The sequence below is a fragment of the Myotis nattereri genome, assembly GCF_964212035.1.
Source record: "Myotis nattereri genome assembly, chromosome: 6".
NCBI lineage: Eukaryota > Metazoa > Chordata > Mammalia > Chiroptera > Vespertilionidae > Myotis > Myotis nattereri.
The window spans coordinates 11427930-11453424 of NC_138081.1; the positions used below are offsets into that span (position 1 = coordinate 11427930).

Consider the following 25495-nt stretch of genomic DNA (forward strand, 5'->3'; position numbering starts at 1 on the left):
GATGCGCACTTTCGTTTGAGAACCATTGTCCTAGCGCAATAGTTCTCAAGCTTGGCTGCACATTAGAATCACCTGGGAATTGTTTTAAAATCCTGATTTCTGGGCCTCATCCTCCAGAAATTTTGTTTCTTTGTTACTAATGTTGTGGCCCCACCCCATAACAAAGAAACATAATTTCTGGAGGATGAGGCCCAGAAATCAGGATTTTAAAAAGATTCCCAGGTGATTCTAATGTGCAGCCAAGGTTGAGAACCACTGTCCTAGCGGGAGAGGCTTTGCCAAACCTGGGATACATCCCACTGTGGTCAATAAGTGAAGAGAAACCCACTGCCCAAGAGAGACACTTAATGTATGAAATCAGTGAAGTGGGTTCAGTAACTGTATTTCCCAAATGATGTGTGAGAGGTTTTGTTTACACGATCTGTTTAATTTTCCAACTATTAAAATATTACACTGACTCATAAATAAGAACTTCACGCTCATAAATATAGAAGACTGTCATTATAATAATTTGTTTTCATATTAGTTTGGCTACAAAATGGTCAAATTACAATTGCTAAAAACATAATTACTCAAATAATTGGCCAAACGAAACAATTAATCTGGCAAATTTTCTGTTCCCCAAACCCACTTTTAAGAATTTTCCTTGCCCTAGCCAGTTTGGCTAAGTGATTAGAGCATCAGCCCATGGACTGAAGGATCTTGGGTTTGATTCTAGTCAAGAGCCCATACCTCAGTTGCAGGCTCAGTCCCCCATGTGGGAGGCAATCAATCAGATGTGTCTCTCTCACATCAATGTTTCTCTCTCTGTCTCTCCCCCTTCCCTTCCACCCTCTCTCTCTCTAAACAAACCAACAAAAAACAAAACAAAACAAAACAAAAAAATCAACGGAAAAGATATCCTCTGGTGAGGTTCAGAAATAGAATTCACCCTATATTCTACAGTAATTTTGGAGCTAAATTAGTTCAGATTCTAATCCTGCCTCTGATGTGCCTGTCACTGTGTATCATGAATAAACTGCTTGAGCCTCTTTTTAATCTACAAATGATGAAGATTAAAGTCCAGTGGGGCCTTGACCTACGAGTTTAATTCGTTCTGTGACGGAGCTCATAACTCAAATTACTCGGATGTCAAATCAACAGTGAACAAGTGAGACACGTGATGCTGGGCTGATGTTGTGGCGTTCACTGTGACGTTAGCTGCGCCAGCTAGCGGTGGGGTATCTGAAGCTGGCTCGTAACCCGAATTTTAGCTCGCAACTCAAAGCAAAAAATCGGCCGAGAGACGGCTCGCATCTCGAAAAACTCGTTAGTCGGGACACTCGTAAGTCAAGGCCCCACTGTATGTAAAATGCCTAACACAGGGCTTGGTTCATTTTATTGTAGTACCCTAGTCATTTTATTGATTTTTTTTTCTTTTGTTTAACAGCTGGAACCACTTACTTATTTTTTTATGAAAGATGGTTGTAAGACATTGAAATTCTTGTACCAGGAAGGAGATGCACCCGGCCTGGGTAAGGATGTTTTCCCCGGGTACGGTGCTGGCTAGTCGTCCATAAATGTTAAAGCGCAGCATGCCTTTTCTCTTGTACATGGGAAATCTTATATTCATAAAGAAAAGTTATCAGAAGCTTATATCTTAAAAACAATACATTTTAAATCCAAATATATACATTTTGGGTATTAATAATGATTTAAAAAAATGCATTTACTTTTAACAACTGTCAAAATGCTCTCTGTATCTATGAGTCTGTTTCTGTTCTGCTTGTTTGTTTATTTAATCCCCACTAGAGGATACATTTATTGATTTTTAGAAAGGAAGGGAGGGAAAGAGGGAAAGAACCATCGATGTGAGAGAGAAACATCTATTGGTTGCCTACCATATGTACCCAAGCTAGAGATTGAACCTACTGATTGAATCCCAGATGTGTGCCCTGACTGGGAATGGAACCAACTACCTTTCGGTGCGATGCTCAACCAACTGAGTCACTCCATCGGGCTACTATAATGACTTACGGAGAAAACATCCTTATAGAAATCACTGACCTCTCCTGGGGAATACAAATTTTCTCTAGAATTTAATTGGATTTTCCCTGAAACAGGCGGAGCCATTTTGTACACAGCTTCTCAGATGACTAGAAATAGTCACAAAACCACCCAAGAGCTCAGCAGCCGCTCCCTGTGGTCCTGGTCACATCTGTCTGCTGCAGCTGCCAGCTGGAATATCTGCCTTTCCCTGCTGTTCTCGTTATTCTTAAAATAATGAACAGTTTACCAGGTAGTTAAACCTTTGTCTTAATAACTAGGTGCATAGGCCATCCTTTCGGCCTTAGACTCCTCACCTTCCAGACCCTGTGGATTTCATCTTCAGTGTGTCCCTCCTATTGGTCCCTTTTTGCTTTAAACTCTGCTGCCTTGTGGCTGGCCCGTACTTCATGCCTGCCCTAGTATTCCAGATTGAAAACCAGTATCTCTGTTACCAGACTCCTCCTCTGAAGTTCACACTACTTACTCCTGCCAAGTCATTCTTTCCTTGTGCTGCTAGTTATGGGATTGGGTCCAACCCCTCATTTATCCGCTAAGACCCACGGTAACCTGGACACACAGTCCCTGTTTGGTCTGATTTCCTGTTCTTCCAGACATGAGTCTTCTGCTCTCTGTAAGCCGGTCCCTTCATTGTTTTCTGTTCATACCAGAGTCATTTCTGTGAGCTTTTCTCCACCTTCCTGACTCTCAGAATGCCTTCCTCCTCTCCACCCAGCCAAGTCCTGCCCCTCCTCCAGGTGACGTGATACACTCCCTTCTATAGAGCCTTCCAGAATGTTCCAAGCCATACCCAACCCTGTTCTCCAGACTCCTGTCTCAGTTAAAACACAGCAGCTGATTATATTCTTCTAATTTCATCTAATTGTTGAATATATGTCTATCTTTCTTCCCCAACAAAATAGGTAAACTCATACGTACTGAGTAGGTCTGCTCTGTGGATTTTCCGTCTCTCACAGTTCTTACCCTAGTACATTACTGCATGGCCCATATTTTCCTAACTCATTAAAAATTAAAATAATAGCTGAAAACTATAGAAAGATAAGAAAATGCCTACCATTAGAATAAAAATCACCCACATTCTCCCTCACTTGAATTAAACATTGCCAACTCCTTGATGGATTACCCCCCCCCCCCCCGTCTCTCTCAGGCTAATGTAACTATGATTTTCAAAACTTATCTCCTTTTATTAGAATTTAGGTTATTTTTAACTTTTTGCTCTTTTAAACAATGCCTCGATGAAAATCATTGACGCTAATTCAGTGTGGATTAGGAAAATGTATTGGAAAGAATTCTCAGTAGAATTGTCAGAAGGAAGGACAGACCTATTTTAATCATTATTTTTACTATCTACAAAGTAGTGCATTTCTCAGCTTGGTAAATATTTCTCTACATGTCTTTCTTATATGCATGTGCTAACATATAAATGCTTATATCATTTAAAAATGTGATCATATGTTTTATTTTTTACTTTTTTCAGTTGACATATTCTATGTTAAAAAAATGTTGTACGGTATCCCATAGTATAGTTGAATTGTGATTTTTAGAAACCATTCCCCTATTATGATTTGCCACCCAGGAATATGTTCAGCTGTAAGTCAGAAATCCTAATAGTGGGCCTATTTTTCTCTCGTATCAAGAGAGGCAGTGACTAGCAATGGTTCACATGCTCAGCAATGCCACCAGAACACAGATTCTTTTTATTCTGCCGTTCTTAACATGTTGGCTTTGTGTTCATGTTTGCCCCATGCAGCTCTGGGCATCACATCCAGGTTCAAGGCACTTGTGGGAAAGAGCCTCCCTAGTCACACACCTCCACTTTTCCAGGAAAGCCCAGTTTGTCTTCTTGGCCAGAACTGTGTCCCATGGCTACCCTAGGGAGGCTGAGAACGCAGTTGTTTTCCAGGGAATGTACTAGTACACATTGCTTAAGGGGACAAAGTCGGGTTCTTTTATCAAAGGTAGAGGTAGCTCTCATCCCAACCTCTATGAATGAGCATTTAAGCTTTTATATTGTATCAGGGTTCTTTGACTGCAAGCAACAGAAATAGACTCTGACTTAAATACGAAAAAAAGGTGTTTGGGCAGTCACCAATTTTAGAATTAGTTGAACCACCAGGCCTTGGAAAGGGCAGGAATAGAGCATTTCCATGGATTTCAGGGCCGTCATTTTTGGATTCACCACCAGATTGACATCTCTCAGATTCCCTTTTATCTTTGTGTGTCTCCATTCAAGAGGTGCAATCTCTCAGAGAGGCTACTTAGTCTAGTTTTCCGTGCCCACCACTGCAGGGTTCTGAGACTGGTATCTCTGGAATCACAGGATGGGCGGAATCCCCTGAGCCCACAGGAAGACTGGCAGGGCATACAAAACATTTTTGTGGTTTTTGTGATGGGGAATTACAATGTTCATTTATCATATTTTAAATTGGCTATTGTAAATGGAGGAACTATTGATTTTTGCATATTCATATTACAACCAGCCATCTAACAGAATTATGTTGTTAATAGTTTTTTAATTTCAAAGAAAGATTTATAATTAAATGATGAGTTTTCATTGAAATTAGTTCAAGGAAGAATTTAATATAAATTGGGTGCTATGAGTATATTTAATAGGTGACTGAATCTTCTCAGGGGTGTCAGTGAGGCTTCCCAGAGACGTGGCGTTTCAGCTGAGATTTGAAAGCTAAATTGGAATGAAGTAGGCAAAAGAGGAGGGTGGGATAGGGAACCAGTTTGTGTGTAGGCTCTGCCTGAGGCCTGGCCAAAAGGAGCGCATGTGCAGAACTCGGGGAAAGGAACCAGGGGAAGCCCCAATGTGAGAATTCCAATATTGACATCTTTTTGTAGACAAAAAACAATTTATTCCACAATCACACCAAAAACGTCTTATAATAAAGTGAAGCAAGAAGCGGCCATGTAAGGGGCAGAGTAATTCCCCACATTTGATCAGTTATGTGATCATATGCTAACTTCTTTACTGTTGTTTTCAGAATGTGGTCGAATTATTGCTGGAGTAACCAAAGGGTCAAAAATGATGAGATTGTACATAGACAATGCAGCCCCGGAAAAAATCAAAGGAAAGTGTTTATTTTTTGTTCGCTGTCAAAATGATAGTGCAATAAATCTTAAAAATATTCATGAGGTATGTTTACATTTTGTTTTCAAATAGATAAACATTTTTCTAGCTTTATTGAGGTGTAATTGACATATAAGATTGTTTAAGTTTAAGGTGTAGAATGAGTTGATCGAATACACTTTTTAAATACATACATATACACACACACACACACACACACACACACATTATTGATTTCAGAGAGAAAGGGAGAGGGAGAGATAGAAACATCAATAATGAGAGCGCATCATTGATTGGCTGCCTCCTGCATGCCCCACATTGGGGATTGAGCCTGCTACCCGGGCATGTGCCCTGACTGAGAATTGAACCCGGAACCCTTCAGTCCATAGGCTGACGCTCTATCCACTGAGCCAAACTGGCCAGGGCTCTAATGCACTTTATATTGAGAAATGATTACCATGGTAGCATTACCAACATCTCCATCACCTCACATGATTACCAATTTTTTGGAAATGATGAATGATGTTTAAGATGTACCCTCTGAGCAGCTTTCAAGTATATAATGCGGTATTGTTAACTATAATCACCATGCCCCATGGTAGATTCCCAAACTTACTAATAACAAACTTTGTACCCTTTGACCAATGTTTTGCCATTCAAAACTCTGAGCAGAGGGCTAGTTTTGCTGCCTTTTCCCTGGATTGGCACAGTGTGTCTGATCCCCTTTTCAGAGACCAGGCAACTTTCAACTGAAAACTGTGTTTATGCCGGAGGCCCAGTTTCATTTCCCTCACATTGCGCAGGCTCCAGGCCACATCTCTGTCCCTCCGTGGAAATTAAAGCACCAGGGGAAGTTTTACTTGCTGAACAGGCATGTAAATGGTAAAATGAGGGCAGAAAATAAGTTTGATGATTTTAGAACTCTAATATTCACAACCACTTAAGATTTCCCAATAGTTTATAAGACGTGTTGCCTATGCTTATTGTAATGTCAAATAGGTGACGATGTTCAGCTCGATTGGGACCAGCATGTGAACACCTTTGAACTCTCTGCCCTTTCAGGAAGTGCTGTTTACTCTTCTGGATGCCTCAAAAGGACTCCTCCATGGGATCAGGAATATGCTGGCAAAGATATTTCTACCAGCTATCCTTGCAACAAATAATTGGGGTGCTTTAAACCAATCCAAGCAGGGAGAGTCAGAAAAACACGTTTTCACTGAAACAATCAACAGATACCTTTCATTTTTAGATGGTAAGTATCACATTTCTTGTCTAACACATTACTAAAAATGAGAAAATTAACTATATGTTATTAAAAATAAGCATGAGATTAAAAAAAAATCCATTTCAAAAGAAGATATTAAGGTAATGATCAGAGAGGTAAGGTATCAAATCATTAGCACCTTTCTTTCCCAGGATTTTTGCAGGAGTAAGATAAGTTGTCATTTTTGTTTTCCATTACAACGGGAGGATTCTCTTTCTATATTTGTGAAAAATTCCACTATATTGAAAAATACATACTTTATTATAAACTCTCCTTTAAATATATAATTACACTATTTCATATTGTTAAAGCCCAATTTTATTAACAAACCATCAATTCACAATCTAACGATCAATTAGAATTATATTTCTATGAAGTATTAGGTCTCTCACTTTTTAGTAACGACACCTTGAAACCACACGGTGATATTTAACAGATTTACATTAAACACCTCTTCTCAATATTTTTTTCCTTTTAGGTGCTAGAATAAGTATTGAGGGAACAGTTAAGTTAAAGAATATAGACAACTTTGAGTTTTCCAAACTGCAAACGTTTGAAGACGTGACAGTCGCAGCCAGCAATTCAGAAACTGTTCGTCAGCTAGAGGACGTGCTGATGATATGGTACAAACAGATCGAACAGGTGAGCTAACTCAAGCAATTTCATCAGGTCTGAGTCATAGACACATCTGTGTTCTAGGCACTGCAGTTTATCTCTCAAAGGAAAGGGAGGAGGAATCTTCCAGATTCTGTTACGAAACTCAGCCTATTCTTGACTCCAGTGCAAAATCCGTTGTTCTCTATGGACCACTTAAAATCAATTTTGGTGAAACTATAGGAAACTATAACAGGATGGGTTGAGAATGAAATAATGAAGAATCAGGAGTAGCCAACATGTATCTCTGATACTTTATATATTGTTTATATTCTTCAAAAGAGAGAGAGAGAGAGAGAGAGAGAGAGAGAGAGAGAGAGAGAGAGAGAAAACAAGGAAGAGACTATAGCTACAGTGCTGGGCACTAAATAAATACCTATTGGTTGATCAATGAAATTGTGTGGGTTGACAAAGATGTCCAAACTAGGCTCATTCATACCAGTACTACTCTGGACATGTAAGTTTTCTCTGGCAGTAACAAAAGCAATGTTAGGAATGGGGTATATGTCAACATTCTGAGAGGTTCCAACTTATAAACATGACTAAAAATCATGTAATTGCCCCAACTGAAAGAGGACTCTAAGAGCCAGCTTGCAGATCTCTAGCTCGTGAGCTCAGGACAGTGGAAAAGAAAGTCTTCAGTTGGGTGAGGACTGGGGGAGAAAAATCTTGACCTCGCAAGAGTTAGACAAGAGCATTTCCGAAATTACTTCTCATAGAACTATGTTGGCAGAAGGAAGGTGCAATGGCAGTGAAAAAAATTGGAGGGCTTTGGAAACTCTGCCACGGCCTGGAATGCTGGCCACAGAATTTGTTTCTGCATGTCACTGGGTAATTGAAGTGCATAACTGCCCAGCAGAAAACTCCTGCAGCCACCTACTCTGCCACTGGAGGAAGGGGTGGTTGTAACCCGTTGTGGAAATCAAGCTCTGTCCCACGAAATGGCCAAGGAGATCCTCTCCAATTATTATAATCAATCAGTACAGATTTTCTTTCACAAAAATGAGCAAGGAAAAGAAAATAGTTTTTTTGTAAATACATTTTATTGATTTTTTACAGAGAGGAAGGGAGAGAAAGAGAGAGCTAGAAACATCAATGAGAGAGAAACATCGATCAGCTGTCTCCTGCACACCTCCCACTGGGGATGTGCCTGCAACCCAGGTACATGCCCTTGACTGGAATCGAACCTGGGGCCCTTCAATCCACAGGCTGACGCTCTATTCACTGAGCCAAACCGGTCAGGGCAAGAAAATAGTTTGACATAGGAGACTTAGCAACCTGAAATAAGAAAATCAAGTTGGGCAATTGTAACAAATGGCCTTCAATTAAGCAGAATAAATGCGGGAAATGGAGAGGTCTGTAAAAAAAAAAAAATCAAAAAGAAACCTTGACCTCTTGTCATACACAAAAATTAATTCAAGATGGATCATAGACATAAATATGAAAGTTAAAAGTGAAAAAATAACATAAAACATGAATCTCAAAAACATATTGTGTGAGAGAAGCCAGTCTTAAGAACAGTAATGTGAAAAACAAAGCAAAGGGGAGAGACAAGATGACGGCGGAATAGGCAGACGCGTCCCAGGTCTTGTCCTGGAACAGAGCAGCTGAAACGAATAACACCCACCCCGAATTGGCGAAGCAGACTCAGCTGGTGAGACAGTTGGCAGCTGGGAAGGGCAGAGTTCCCCTGGAAAGGTAAAAACCAGGGTTCTGGGCAGGAAAGTTTGCCAGATCTCTGAGCCCCGAGGGTCAGAGGGATACCGCGAAGCAGACTCAGCTGGTGAGACAGAGAGCCAGAAACATCGATGAGAGAAACATCGATCAGCTGCCTCCTGCACACTCCCCACTGGGGATGTGCCCACAACCAAGGTACATGCCCTCAACCGGAATCGAATCTCGGACCTTTGAGTCCTCAGGCTGACGCTCTATCCACTGAGCCAAACCGATTAGGGCTCTACTTCTTTTCACATTATTTTTTCATCATTCAATTTTATTTTATTTTTGCCCTAACCGGTTTGGCTCAGTGGATAGAGCGTCAGCCTGTGGACTGAAGGGTCCCAGGTTCGATTCCGGTCAAGGGCATGTACCTTGGTTGTGGGCACATCCCCGGTGGGGGGCGTGCAGGAGGCAGCTGATCAATGTTTCTTTCTCTTCGATGTTTCTAACTCTCTATCCCTCTCCCTTACTCTCTGTAAAAAATCAATAAAATATATTTAAAATTTTTTTTAAATTTTATTTTTACTTGCTATTTTCTATTTTTATACCATTTATAAATCAATTTTTTTGTAAATATATTATTTTGTTCCCCTTCTTTCTCTTCTTATTCACTCATCCCTTACCTACTTCCTCTATACTGAAGTGAGGTCCTCCCCATATTTATCCAATTCTTAGCCTTATTTCCTGTATATCAGCTCAGCCCCTACAGATTCTGCCCCCATTCTCTTTACTAAGTGTTTGGTGTTTGTATTTGTTTGGTTTATCTATTGGCTCTGTGGTGTTTTCTCCACAAATATATATTCTCCTTTTTCTTTTCTCTCCTATCTTTTTTTCTCTCAGATATCATTTATGCTCTCTTTTCTCTCCCCTAATTATCTTTTCTCAGGTGGTTGCTTATATTGGGGTTATCGGTGCCATGAGTACATTCATGCTTTGTTCCCTTTGGGTCATGTCTTGTTAAGGTGAATATTTTGGGATTAGTGTTCTACATTCTATTTTCATCTTTCCTTTAGCATCCTTTTACTCTAACTCAACTTTACCTTTATGCCAAAACTCTCTTCCTCACTTTTCCCCTTTTGTTGTTCTGTTTCTCTTACCCTATCCCTGCTTTAGATTTTCCCTATTCCTTATTTTTACCCCCTGTTAAACTTTCACCCTACTTATATATCTAATTACCAATCTCCTGCTCTAAATCCATATACACCTCTCTCTTCTCTTTCTTCACTAACCAAAGTTTTTTCCCTCTCTGTCGTTTTGTTGTTGTTTGCTTGATTGTTGAGTATATTGGGGGTTTGTTTAATGCTTGTTTGTGAGATTGTTTTTCTTTTTCTTTTTCTCTTGTTTTTTTTTTTTCCGGTTATTTTTTTGCTTCTGTTTTCCCTCGCCTTGCTTGATATTAGTTGTTGTTTGTAGTTTGCGTTCATCTCCAGGGATCTGTTCCTGGAATTTTTGGGATTAGTGGCTGTTCTATTGGAGTTTTCTCCCCATATAAATAGTTTTTTCCCCTCTTCTATTTCATTCTCTTTCTTTTCTCTCTTACTTTTTTTTTTCCTTTTCCCAATTTCATTTTTACACTTCTTTTTTTTCTCTTTTTTCTTTTTTGCTTCTTTCTTCTTTATCCCCTAATTCTCTTTGATCTGGTGGTCACCTTTATTTGGGGTTATTAGTATCGTGAATACATTTGTGTTCAGTGCCTTGTGCATTGTACCTTGTTGTGTTGTATTTTGTGCCTCTAAATCAACGCAGCAGAGAGAGAACTACATAACCAAACACCTGGAGAAGAGAGAGATCATGGGGAGACAAAGAAACAGCCCGCATATGAAAGAAAAACAGCCATCATCAGAAAAGGAAGTAAACGAAATGGAGGCAATGGAGGCAAGCAACCTGTCAGAGAAAGAATTCAGAGAAATGGTCATAAGGTGGATGAAAAGAATGGAAGACAAATTCAACAATATGTGTAAGAACCAAGAGGAAATGAAGAAGAACAAAGGAGAAATGAAAAATGACATCACTGCTATAAAGAACTCAATAGAAAGCATCAACAATAGACTAGAAGAAGCAGAGGACTGCATCAGTGAGCTAGAAGACAAGGTAGGAAAAAATACTCAAGCAGAGCAGCTTCTAGAAAAAAAAAAATAAAAAGCAGGAGGAGAGCCTAAGAGAACTCTGGGACAACATGAAATGAAACAACATCCGCATAATAGGGGTTCCAGAAGGAGAGGAAACTGAGCAAGGAATAGGAAACCTGTTTGAAAAAATAATGACAGAAAACTTCCCTGATATAGAAAAGAAAAAACTCACACAAATCCAGAGTCCCAAACAAAATGAACCCCAAAAGACCAACACCAAGGCACATTATAATTAAATTGGCAAACACCAACGACAAAGCAAGAATCTTAAAAGCAGCCAGAGAGAGACTGAAAGTTACGTACAAAGGATCCCCCATCAGACTAGCGACAGATCTCTCAACAGAAACACATCAGGGAAGAAGGGAATGGAATGAAATATACAAAGTCATGCAAAAGAAGGGTCTGAATCCAAGAATACTGTACCCAGCAAGGATATCAATCAAAATTGAGGGTGAAATCAAGAGCTTCACAGACAAAAAAGGACTATGGGAGTTTATTACCAACAAACCAGCAATGCAAGAAATGCTAAAGGGTCTGCTGTAAAAAAAAAAAAAGAAACAAAGAAGGAACACAGGGGTAAAGAATAAAAATGGCAACAAACAAGTATCTATCAATAATAACTTTAAATGTAAATGGATTAAATGCCCCAATCAAAAGACATAGGGTAACTGAGTGGATAAGAAAATATGACCCATATATCTGCTGTCTACAGGAAACCCACCTCAGAAAAAAAGACGCACACAAACTGATGGTGAAGGGATGGAAAAAGGTTTTTCAGGCGAATGGAAATGAAAATAAAGCTGGGGTAGCAATACTTATATCTGACAAATTAGATCTCAAAGTGAAGGACATAAAAAGAGATAAGGAAGGCCACTTCATAATACTAAAGGGAGCAATCCAACAAGAAGAAATAACTCTGGTAAACATATACACACCCAATATAGGAGTGCCCAAATACATAAGAAAACTTCTGGAGGAGGTGAAGGGAGAGATTGACAGCAATACAATCATAGTAGGGGACTTCAACACCCCACTATCACCATTGGACAAATCCTCTAAACAAAAAATCAGCAAAGAAACATCAATTCTAAATGACTCACTAGATCAGATGGACTTGACATCTTCAGAACATTTCACCCCAAAGCCACAGAATATACATTCTTCTCAAGTACACATGGGTCATTTTCAAAGATAGACCATATATTGGGTCACAGACAAAGTCTCTTCAAATTCAAGAAGATAGAAATCATATCAAGCATCTTCTCAGATCACAATGGCATAAAACTAGAAATCAGCTACAATAAAAACAATCCAAAAAAATCAAACACATGGAGACTAAATAGCATGCTATTAAACAATGACTGGGTTACCAGAGAGATCAAAGAAGAAATAAAAATCATCATGGTAACAAATGACAATGAAAACACAACAATCCAAAACCTATGGGACACAGCAAAAGCAATCTTGAGAGGGAAGGTTATAGCTCTACAAGCCTACTGCAAAAAACAAGAAACAATGATAATAAATTATCTAACCCTACAACTCAAAGAGTTAGAAAGAGAGCAACAAGAAAAGCCCAGTGTAAGCAGAAGGAAGGAAATAATAAAGATCAGAGCGGAGATAAATGACATAAAGACCAAAAAACAATACAAAAGATCAACAAAACCAAGAGCTGCTTCTTTGAAAGGATAAACAAGATTGATGAACCTTTAGCCAGGCTCACTAAGAAACAAAGAGAAAGGACCCAAATAAACAAAATCAGAAATGAAAGAGGAGAAATAACAGCAGACCCCACAGAAATACAAAGGATTGTTAAAAAATACTATGAACAACTCTACTCCAACAAACCTGGAGGAAATGGACATATTCCTAGAAAAATACAACCTTCCAAAACTTAATCAGGAAGAGTCTAAAAATCTCAATACACCAATAACTATGGAAGAAATTGAAGCAGTAATAAAAAAGCGTCCAGCAAACAAAGGCCCGGGGACAGATGGCTTCACAGGAATTTTACCAAACATTCAAGGAAGAACTAAAACCTATCCTCCTCAGACTATTCCAAAAAATTCAAGAGGAAGGAACACTTCCAAGCTCATTCTATGAAGCCAGCATCACCCTAATACCAAAACCAGATAAAGAGACACAATGAAAGATAATTACAGGCCAATATCCCTCATGAACATAGATGCCAAAATCCTCAACAAAATCCTCGCAAATCGGATCCAGCAGTACATCAGAAAGATCATACACCATGACCAAGTAGGTTTTATCCCAGGGATGCAAGGATGGTACAATATCCACAAATCAATAAACGTAATAAATCACATAAACAAATTGAGAGATAAAAACCACAGAGTCATATCAATTGATGCAGAAAAAGCATTTGCAAAATCCAACACCCTTTCTTGATAAAAACTCTCAGCAAGGTAGGAATAGAAGGATCATACTCAACATAATAAAAGCCATAAATGACAAACCCATAGCCAACATCATAATCAATGGGCAGAAACTAAAACCATTTCCCCTAAGAACAGGAACACGACAGGGATGCCCCCTCTCACAACTCCTGTTTAACATAGTACTGGAAGTACTAGCCATTGCGATCAGACAAGAAGAAGAAATAAAAGGCATCCAAATTGGAAAAGAAGAAGTAAAACTGTCCTTATTTGCATATGACATGATACTGTACATAGAGAACCCTAAAGACTCCATCAAAAAATTATTAGACTTAATAAATGAATTCGGCAATGTAGCAGGATACAAAATTAATGCCAAGAAATCTATGGCATTTCTTTACACCAATAGTGAACTTACAGAAAGTGAGACTAAAAAAGCAATCCCATTTACCATCACACCAAAAAAATTAAGATACCTAGGAATAAACTTAACTAAGGAGGTAAAAGACTTATATGTGAAAAACTATAGGACACTGAAAAAAGAGATAGAGGAAGACATAAATAGATGGAAGAACATACCGTGTTCATGGATTGGTAGAATCAACATCATCAAAATGTCCATACTACCCAAAGCAATCTATAGATTCAATGCAATCCCCATTGAATTACCAATGGCAGATTTCACAGATCTAGAACGAATGTTCCAAAAATTCATCTGGAATAAAAAAAGACCTTGAATAGCTACAGCAATCCTGAGAAAGAAGAACAAAGTAGGTGGGATCTCAATGCCAGGTATCAAGCTGTAGTACAAAGCCACTGTTCTTAAAACAGCTTGGTACTGGCACAAGAACAGACATATAGATCAATGGAATAGAATACAGAACCCAGAAATCAACCCAAACCACTATGCTTAATTAATATTCGACAAAGGTGGCAAGAGCATACAATGGAGTCAAGACAGTCTCTGCAATAAATGGTGTTGGGAAAATTGGACAGATACATGAAAAAAGATGAAACTAGTCCACCAACTCACACCATACACAAAAATAAACTCAAAACGGATAAAAGACTTAAACATAAGATGGGAAACCATAAAAATACTAGAGGAATCCACAGGCAGCGAAATCACAGATATATGCCGAAGGAATTGGTTCTCTAATACTGCTCCTAGGGCAATGGAAACTAAAGAAAAAATAAACAAATGGGACTACATCAAAATAAAAAGCTTTTGCACAGCAAAGGAAACTATCAACAAAACAACAAGAAGGCCCACTGCATGGGAGAACATATTTGCCAATGATATCACCGATAGGGGTTTAATCTCCAACATTTACAGGGAACTCATGCAACTTAACAAAAGGAAGATAAACAATCCAATCAAAAAATGGGCAATGGACCTAGATAGACACTTTTCGAAAGAGGACATACAGAAGGCCGAAAGACATATGAAAACATGCTCAAAGTCACTAATTATACGAGAGATGCAAGTCAAAACAATAATGCGGTATCATCTCACACCTGCCAGAATGGCTATCATCAACAAATCAACAAACGGCAAGTGCTGGAGAGGATGTGGAGAAAAAGGAACCCTTCTGCACTGCTGGTGGGAATGCAGACAGGTACAGCCACTGTGGAGAACAGTATGGAGTTTCCTCAAAAAACTAAAAATGGAACTTCCATTAGACTCAGTGATCCATCTTCTAGGAATATATCCCAAGAAGCCAGAAACACCAATCAGAAAGGATATATGCACCCCTATGTTCATAGCAGCTCAATTCACCATAGCTAAGATTTGGAAACAGCCTAGGTGCCCATCAGCAGATGAGTGGATTAGAAAACTGTGGTACATCTACACAATGGAATACTATGCTGCGGTAAAAAAGAAGGAACTCTTGCCATTTGCAACAGCATGGATGGAACTGGAGAGCATTATGCTGAGTGAAGTAAGCCAGTCAGAGAAAGATAAATATCACATGATCTCACTCATTTGTGGAATATAGAGAACAACATAGTCTGATGAACAGGGACAGATCCAAAGACAGAGAAACAGCAATCACACTATCAATCCTCAGAGGGAAAGGACTTGTATGTGTGCATATAAGCCAAACTAATGGACATGGACAACAGGGGGATGAGAGCATGAGTGCGGGGTTGGGGGTGGGAGAGAAGTTGGGGGTTAATGGGGGGATGAGGACACATTTGTAATACCTTAACCAATAAAGAAATTAAAGATAAAAAAGAAAAGAAATACAAAACAAAAACCATAAATGAAAAAGGAAAAAAACCCATAAATGAAGCAGAACATAAGACTATAGTAATATTTTCTTAAGCAAGATACAAAACCCAGAAGCCATGAAAGAGAAAAAAAAAAGATAGGTTTGGCTACATTAAAAAGAAATTAGTAACTTCCATTATGTCAAAAACCACCATAAAGTTAAAAGAAAAGTGACTTTCTGGGAGATTATGTTATCAGCATGTGTAACAAAGAGTATCCATAATATATAAATACATTTTATAAGTTATTAAGAAATGGGCAGTTTAGAGAAAAATAGGCCAAGGATTTGAACAATGTTATTCAAGGAAAGTACATGGAGACGCTTGACCTGGGAAAAGGGGGGCATAGGAGTGACATGGTATTTTCAACTATTTGGAGGGATTTAATGTGAAATTAAACGTGTGTGGCAGAAGTAAGTCATAGAGAGTGATGGTTATAAGGAGAGAGATGGAAATGGAATGTACTGAATCACTGGAAATATTCAATTTGAGGCTGGGTTATCACCTATGAATAATGTAACGAATTAAACATCAAAAGGTCATTTGATTTAAAATTTAAAAGTTAATTTTAAGGGTCATTTTCATTCTTTAGTTCAGTTATTCAAATTATATATGCTTTTAGCCATTTAAAAAAGCTTAAATTATGTCTACTATCCTCTATTTAAGGAGGTAGAAAAGCTTGTAATCAGGTTAGGAAGAGTGCCATAAACCATGGTTAAAATTATAAGCATTTCCTGGATTAAAAATAGAACTTCAATACGTTTGAAAAATCAACTATGTATTTTGCCTCATTTGTATCCTTAAAAATTCCATCACAATTTAAGTTATGAAAAATTATGAACATTAAAAGGTACAGAAAATAATATAACACACATCTCTGTAACTGAGATTAAACAGATACCATCCTATATAATAAAAAGGTAATATGCAAATTGACCCTAATGATGGAATGACCAGAATGACCAGTTGCTATGACATGCATTGACCACCAGGGGGTAGATGCTCAATGCAGGAGCTTCCCCCTGGTGGTCATTGTGCTTCCACAGGGGGAGTGCTGCTCAGCCAAAAGCCGGCTCATGGCTGGCCAGCACAGCAGTGATGGCGGGAGCCTCTCCTGCCTCGGTGGCAGTGCTAAAGATATCTGACTAATGGCTTAGGCCCGCTCCCCTGGACATCCCCTGAGGGCTCCTGGGCTGCCAGAGGGATGTCTGACTGCCAGCTTAAGCCTGATCTCAGGGAGCAGGCCTAAGCCATCAGTTGGACATCCCCTGAGGGGTCCTGGACTGTGAGAGGGCACAGGCTGGGCTGAGGGACCCTCTGAGTGCACAAATTTTCCTGCACCAGGCCTCTAGTTTGCTATATTTGCTTCAGATCTTTTTTATTTTCACTAAAGCCTCTAACCCTTTCCTCTCCCTCCCTCTGTGTTACCACTATCCTGATGTTTTTGACTCCTCCCATTCTCTTGAAAGTTTGACACTTTTATTGTATTTACAAATTTATAAGCTTTATATTACAGATATAAATTTTATATGTGTCTATAATAATAAAAGCGTAATATGCTATTTAGACTGGATGTCCTTCTGGATGAAGTCGGGGCTGTGAGGGAGCCTGGGTCCCAGGTGCCTGCCAGTGGCCTGATGGAATCCTGGGTCCCGGGTGCCAGAGGCAAACCAGTGCCAGCAGCCAGGGGAAGGAAGGCCTACTCTTGCACGAATTTCGTGCATCGGGCCTCTAGTATATATATAATGTATTTGTGTTTAAAATCTTTACATAAATAGTATAATACTATTAAGGATCCTTTTACAGGCCCCCCCCCCCCAACATTCTTTCATTCATGTTGGTACAAGTAAATTTAATTCATTCACTGTATGATATTCCTTTGTGAAAAAAATCAGTTTATTATATAGATGTTCAGACATCGAAGAGACATTTAAATTATGTCTACTAACCTCTGTTAAGAAGGTAGAGAAGTTTATTTTATTTTATTTTTTTAAAAAATTATTTTATTGCTTATAGTATCACAAAGAGTATTACATAGGTCTCCTTTTTTTTCCTGCCCTTGACAATCCCCTGGCCTCCCCTACCCCCCAGTGTCTTATGTCCATTGGTTATGTTTATATGCATGCATACAAGTCCTTTGGTTGATCTCTTACCCCGCCTCTCCTGCCCCCCAACCCTCTCCGGCCTTCCCGCTGTAGTTTGACAGTCTGTTCGAGGCTGCTCTGCCTCTGTATCTATTTTTGTTCGTAAGTATATAATGGTCTTTATTATCCATAAATGAGTGAGATCATGTGGTATTTTTCCTTCATCGACTGGCTTATTTCACTTAGCATAATGCTCTCCAGTTCCATCCATGCCGTTGCAAATGGTAAGAGTTCCTTCTTTTTTACAGCAGCATAGTATTCCATCATGTAGATGTACCACAGTTTTCTAATCCACTCATCTACTGATGGGCACTTAGGCTGTTTCCAGATCTTAGCTATGGTGAATTGTGCTGCTATGAACATAAGGGTGCATATATCCTTTCTGATTGGTGTTTCTGGCTTCTTGGGATATATTCCTAGAAGTGGGATCACGGGGTCAAATGGGAGTTCCATTTTTAGTTTTTTGAAGAAACTCCATACTGTTCTCCACAGTGGCTGCACCAGTCTGCATTCCCACCAGCAGTGCACGAGTGTTCCTTTTTCTCCACATCCTCTCCAGCACTTGTCGTTTGTTGACTTGTTGATGATAGCCATTCTGACAGGTGTGAGATGGTACCTCATTGTTGTTTTGATTTGCATTTCTCAGATGATTAATGACTTTGAGCATGTTTTCATATGTCTCTTGGCTTTCTGAATGTCCTCTTTTGAAAAGTGTCTGTTTAGGTCCTTTGCCCATTTTTTGATTGGATTGTTTATCCTCCTTTTGTTAAGTTGTATGAATTCCCTATAAATGTTGGAGATTAAACCCTTATTGGTGATAACATTGGCAAATATGTTCTCCCATGCAGTGGGCTTTCTTGTTGTTTTGTTGATGGTTTCTTTTGCTGTGCAGAATTGAAGTTTATTTATTGATTCCCTTAGAAAGATAGTTATTTCTACTTTTTTTGCGATTGCAAACAATAAAAATACATATTGAATGATTATCTTTGTTCAGGTCTCCTTTGTTCAAGAATTTCCCAGGGGAGCCCTGGTCAGTGTAGCTCATTTGGTTGGAGTGTTGTCCTGTTCACTGAAGGGTGGGGGATTCAATTCCCAGTTAGGGCACATACCTGGGTTGCCGGTTGGATCCCTGATTGGGGCATTATGGGAGGCGGCCAATCAATGTTTCTCACATCAGTGTTTATCTCCCTCCCCCTCCCCTTTCTCTAAAAAAATAAAATAAAATAAATAAATTGGTGGGAATATGTCCTTGGGTGAGGATTTAAAAATAAATTTCCCACTGGAACTGCTGAGAGCAGTAATGTATGGATAATTTATTGGGTATTGCAAAGCCCTCCAAATAGTGGTTATAGTAACTATAAAATATTAACTATAATATTTTGTACAGAAGCATATGAGAGTTCCCCTTTCTTCAGATTTTCATCACACTTGGGATTGTCAGATTTTTAATGCCAATATATTGGGTGTGAAATGGTATCTTGATTTATTTTGCATTACCCTGAATACAGTTGAGGTTGAGTATGTTTAATGGCTCTTTAGGTTTCCTCTTTGTTGAATGGCTTCTTCATATCTTTTACGTAGTTATATTTCAGATTGTTTGATGATATCTTACTGAGTTGTTGGAGTTTAAATAGTATTTTCTGGATGTTAATCCTTTCTTGGTTCATCTTATGTCCTGCATTTGCATCTGGTATCATAAACCCATTTCTATTCCAGTGTTATGAAGATATTCTTCTACATTATTTATTTTAAATGGTGAAATACACCGGAATAAGTACAATAAAATAAACAAACTATTGCAAAATTAACACCTGTATAAGCTTGCACAAGTTAAGAAATGGAACACTGCCAGCACCTTGCAATCCCCTAGTATTCCTCTTCCCAATTTCAATTCCCCTTTCTTCCCCCAGCGGTAACTGTTTTTTTGACAATTATGATATTCAGTTTCACGGTTTTCTTCATAGTTTTACCCCTATGTTCTATATTTTCTTTAAGAGTTTTACCATTTTCTCTTTACATTTAGCATCTGGAATTGTGTGTGTGTGTGTGGGTGTATGTGTGTGTGTGTGTGTGTAATGTGAGGTAGGAATCTAATTTTGTATTTTTCCATATCGTCAGTCAATTTGTCCCTGAGCTGTTTATTTAATAAGGCCATTCTTTCCTAACAAATTTGTAATGTCAACTCTGTAACATATCAAGTTTCTGGGACCCCTTTTCTATCCCACTGGTCTACTTATTTGTTTTTTTGCACTTATACCATGCTGCTTTTATTTCTGTAGCTTTTTACTAAATCAGTATTTGGTATGGGAAGTCCCTTTCTGTATTTTTCTTCAAAATTGCATTGATTACTTCTGGTTAATTCTTTCAAGCCAGAATTTTAAGGCTAGTTAACAAGTATCATTAAAAACCCTTTTGAAATTTCGATTGAAACTTCATTGAATGTATACATTAATTTAGAGAAAAATGCCATCTTTATATGCCTGAATTTTTCCATTCACGAACATGTTATAATCTCTCCATTTCTGTAGGTCATTTTTTTGTGTGTTGGAAGTAAGTTTTCTAATTTTCTCTGAAAAGATAATGTACATCTTTTGTTAATCTCTTGATATCATTGTATTATTTATTATAGCAAGCAAATGCTATATGTTTATATTTTCATTTTTAGATTGTTATATGATTTATAAAGAAATGCTACTGATATATATATATTCCAGCAACCTTACTTTTATTAATTATAAAAGTTTGTCTTTAGATATTCTTGAATTTTTAGAATGTGGTCAACCATGTCAGCTGTGATGATTCCATCTTTGTTTTTTCATTCCCAATTTTTATAGTAATTCTTTTGTTTACTTATCTTGTTTTGGGCTCTCCATTACCAGGTTGAATGGAAGTGGGTGGTGATAGTGGCAAAGTTGTCTTGTCCTTGGTTTTAGAATTATATTTTCTAAAATTTCACTCTTAAGTATATTTGCTGTAGATTTTTGGTAGCTAGGCACTATTTATCATTTTAAAGAAGTTCCCATCTATTCTTAGTTTGCTAGCAGTTTTAAACATTCTTCAATGTTGAATGTCATTTATACTTTATTTTCCTTTGAAAAGATGAAAGTAACAAACTTTTAAAAGAACTTTTAAAACATTTCTCTATTCTGTGAATATTTTTGATTGCAGGTACTTATTGAGAGTGAGCAAATGAGAAAAGAAGCTGATGACTCAGGCCCACTCACTGAACTGGAGCACTGGAAGCGCATGTCCGCCAAATTCAATTACATCATTGAACAGATTAAAGGGCCGAGTTGTAAGGCTGTCATAAATGTGCTTAATGTTGCACACTCCAAACTGTTAAAGGTAAAAGGCCTGTATTTTAAAGTTTGATATACTTCAGAACAACCAACTAGAAAATTATTCTTCTTGAACTGCTTCTTTGCATCATATATGAACATCAAGTATGCAGAAGTATTCATCTTTGAGTAAGGCTTTCTCATATAATAAGTTATTTCCAGAAGAGGGAAATGAAGTATAGAAATGAAAATTTAGTCCTCAATATTTTGCACACCCATTTAAACAGTACTACTATAAAATGATTGCTATTAAAAAAATTTTTTTTGAAGTTGTAAATCAACAGAGGCTTGTTGAGGTCAAGAACTACATCAGAAGTCAAAAGCAAAAATGCCTTCTCTTCATACATTTCACTTTTTCCTAGAGGTTATCTTGATTAACAGTTTAGCTTGATTCTTTCCAGTTCCTTTTCTTTTTCTTTACTCTTCCTTAAAAAATTATATATTTAGCCCTAGCCGGTTTGGCTCAGTGGATAGAGCATTGGTCTGCAGACTGAAGGGTCCAGGGTTTGATTCTGGTCAAAGGCACATGCCTGGGTTGTGGATTGATCCCCAGTGGGGGGCCTGCAGGAGGCAGCCAATTAATGATTCTGTCTCATCATTGATGTTTCTATCCCTTTCTCTCTCTCCCTTTCTCTCTGAAACCAATATAAAAATATTTTTTAAAAATAAAAAAATATGTCTTTATAGCAAACTAGAGGCCCGGTGCATGAAATTCATACATGGAGGGAGCGGGGCAGGTCCCTCAGCCCGGCCTCCACCCTCTTGTGATCTGGGACCCCTCAGACATCCTTCTCACAATCTGGGACTGCTGGCTCCGAACTGCTCTCCTGCCTGCCTGATTGCCCCTAACAACTTGCCTGCCTGTCTGATTGCCCTTAATGGCTCACCTGCCTGCCTGATGGCCCCTAACAACTTGCCTGCCTGCCTGATTGCCCCTAATGGCTCACCTGCCTGCCTGATGGCCCCTAAACCCTCTGCCTGCCTGCCTGATCTCTCCTAACCACTCGCCTGCTGGCCTGATCGTCCCTAACCACTCTGCCTGCCTGATTGCCCCTAACCACCTCTGCCTTGGCTCCCACTGCTGCGGCTTTGTCCAGAAGGACGTCCAGAAGGTCATTCAGCTGTCCGGTTTAATTAGCATATTATGCTTTTATTATTATAAATAATACATGATTTTTTGTAAGAGATTTAAACATTGCAGATAAAACAAGTGTCTCTCTTTAAAAATTAAATTTATTGGGGTAAAATTGGGTAATAACATTATAAGGCTTCAAGCATACAATTCTATAATGCATCATCAGTATATTGCATTGTGTGGTTACCACCAAAAGTCTAGTTTCCTTCCTTCCCTATATATTTGACCTCCTTTATACACTTCATCCTCCCTGACCCCCTTTCACCTATGATAACCACCATACTGTTGTCTATGTTTGAGTTAAAACAAGTCTCTCTTAATCACACACCTTTCCACCCCTTAACTCCTGTTCCTGAATGATAAGTACAGAGAGATAACCACAATTTTTTATTTGTTGGTTTTTAAAAATCTTTATTGTTGAAAGTATTATAGATGTCCCGTTCTTTCCCCCATTGACTCTCTCCAACCTGCTCCCACCGCCTCCCCAGGCTTTCACAGCACTACTGTTTGTCCATGGGCTATGCATATAAGTTCTTTGGTTAATCTTCCTCCCCCGCCTCCACCTGTCTCCCTCTCCCTCCTTCTGAAATACAGCAGTCTTTTGCATGCTTCTATGTCTCTAGATCTATTTTGTTCATCAATTTATTTTGTTCATTAGATTCCACATATGAGTGAGAACATGTGATACTTGTCTTTCTCTGACTGGCTTATTCTGTGATATTTATATACTAGAAGCCCGGTGCATGAATTCATGCACCAGTGGGGTCCCTTGGCCTGGCCTGCGGGATCGGGCCAAAACGGGTTCTTCGACCTCCCCTGAGGGGTCCCGGATTGTGAGAGGGCACAGGCTAGGCTGAGTGACCCCACTGGTGCACAGTCAGGGCTGGGGAGGGACATGGGAGGGCTCCAGGGCATGTCCGACCCGTCTTGCTCAGTCCCAATTAGCCAGACCCCAGCAGCAAGCTAACCTACCAGTAGGAGCGTCTGCCCCTGGTGGTCAGTGCATGTCATAGTGACTGGTCGACAGGTTGACTGTCTGCCCCCTGGTGGTCAGTGCACATCATAGTGAGCAGTTGAGCGGCCTTAGCATATCATTAGCATATTATGCTTTGATTGGTTGAATGGCCGACCAGATGACTGGACACTTAGCATATTAGGCTTTTATTATATAGGATGAGTATACTACCTACATATAAAATTACATAATTTTGTGTTTCTGTTTTTTATAACATAGCGTCATAATGTATTATTCTTCAATTCTCTCTTCTCCCAATAGCATATTTTTAAAAATTTTTATTGTTGAGAGTATTACAGATGTCCCCCTTTTTCTCCCCACTGCCCTCCTGCACCCAATTCCCACCCTGCCCCAGGCCTTCAGCACCCTATTGTCTGTGTCCATAGGTAATGTATATATGCACATAAGTTCTTTGGTTAATCTCTTCCCGCCCCCTGCTCCTCACTTACCTCTGAGATTCCTCAGTCTGTTCCGTGTTTCCATGCCTGTGGTTCTATTTTTTCATCAGTTTATTTTGTTCATTGCATTTCTTGTTCATTTATTTTGATTTTTACATTCATTTGTTGATAGATATGTATTTATTACCATTTTATTGTTCATATTTTTAATATTTTTTTCTCCTCCTCCTCCCTGGTGTGACCTAGTGGTTGAATGTCAACCCATGAACCAGGAGGTCAAAGTTTGATTTCTGGTTAGGACACATGCTTGGATTGCGGGCTCAATCCCAAGTAGGGGGCATGCAAGAGGCACATGATCGATGATGTTTCTCATCAGTGTTTCTATTTCTCTATCCTTCTCCCTTCCTCTTTGAAATCAATAAAACTGTATTTAAAAAAAAGAATACCCTTCAACATTTCATGGTAATGAAACTAGTAATACTGGTTTGGTGGTGATGAACTCCTTTAGCTTTTTCTTGTCTGCGAATCTCATCATCTGACTTTCAATTTTAAATGATAGTTTTGCTGGGTAGAGTAATTTTGGTTATAGGTCCTTGCTTTTCATCACTTTGAATATTTCTTGCCACTCCCTTCTGGCCTGCACAGTTTCTCTCGAGAAAACAGATGATAGTTGTATGGGCTCTCCTTGTAGGTAACTAACTGCTTTTCTCTTGTTGCTTTTAAGATTCTCTCTTTGTTTATAACCCTTTGCATTTTAATTATGATGTGTCTTGGTATGGGCCTTTTTGGGTTCATCTTGTTTGGGACTCTGTTTCTTTCACCAGGTAGGGGAAGTTTTATATCATTATTTCTTCAAATAGGTTTTCAATATCTTGATCTGTCTCTTCTCCTTCTAGCACTCCCATGATGAGAATGTTGGTATGCTGAAGTTGTCCCAGAGGCTCCTCACATTATCTTCATATTTTTGGATTCTTTTTGTTCTTCTGATTGGGTGTTTTTGCTTCTTTATATTCCAAATCACTGATTTGATTCTCAGCATCTTTGACTCTGCTGTTGATTCCCTGAAATAAAGAGTAAATTATTCTTTTTTCCCCCCACTACTATATTTATTCAGCTCTTCCAATGGGATTTTCTGTTAGTAAATCTGCTACTCAGTTATCTGCTATGTGTATGGATGCAAAAGTGGATGATCACTTAATGCAAGGGACTGAGAAAAGCAAGCTGGAACCAGTGACTCTGTTATTTCAAAACACTAAGAAAATAAGATTAGAAGACCCAAACCAAGAAAACCTTACAAGAGAGAAAGAGACTGGCCCAGGCTCTCTTTCAGAGAAAGCCTTGGGTTCAGTAGTTTATGTTAAAGAAAGTGATTGAATAGAAATGACAGATGTGGAATGAAGTTGTTTGTACCTATTATCACAGAAATCAAAACTTGCTTTTGACTAAGAGGGCATATTGATTGAGAACTTAACCTCAATAGGAAAACCTAACAAAATGAAGGAAGATGTTTGCTTTCCCCTCCACTGTTTATAAATCATCATAGACTGCATTTTTTGATGATACATACTTAAAACAGTTGCTTTAGGGAGAAAAAGCTTTCCAAAATTCAAGTAAATTATTCTTTAATTCAGTTAATTATGCTTAATTCTAACTGGTCCTTTTTCATGTCTTTAGTATTCTAAGATCCTTGAGAGTCCCACTAAACTCACTGAAGCTCTCATTAAGATCTTTGAGCATTCTTATAACCATTGTTTTGAATTCTGTATCTAGTAGTTTGCTTGCTTCCACTTTATTTAGTTCTTTTTCGGGGGGCCTCTTCTATTCTTTAATTTGTGATATGTTTCTTTGTTTCCACATTTTGGCTACTTCCCTGTGTTTGTTTCTATGTATTAGGTAGAGCTGCTATA

The 25495-nt window shown here is 38.7% G+C and overlaps 2 protein-coding genes across 2 annotated transcripts in view; both read left to right on the plus strand.

Annotated features, from left to right (window-relative positions):
• Positions 1-25495, plus strand: part of DNAH8 (dynein axonemal heavy chain 8) — a 273951-nt gene that overhangs the window by 4326 nt on the left and 244130 nt on the right. Inside the window, exons 3-7 of the mRNA XM_081093926.1 lie at positions 1430-1514; positions 5037-5188; positions 6185-6374; positions 6865-7028; positions 20871-21047. Of these exons, the coding sequence (XP_080950052.1) occupies positions 1430-1514; positions 5037-5188; positions 6185-6374; positions 6865-7028; positions 20871-21047 (768 nt within the window). The remainder of the gene's footprint in view (positions 1-1429; positions 1515-5036; positions 5189-6184; positions 6375-6864; positions 7029-20870; positions 21048-25495) is intronic.
• On the plus strand, positions 24711-24962 carry LOC308521090 (uncharacterized protein C2orf15-like; the record flags this gene model as incomplete). Its single annotated transcript, XM_081093925.1, has 1 exon — positions 24711-24962. One exon carries the CDS (start codon positions 24711-24713, stop codon positions 24960-24962), a length of 252 nt encoding a protein of 83 aa, XP_080950051.1.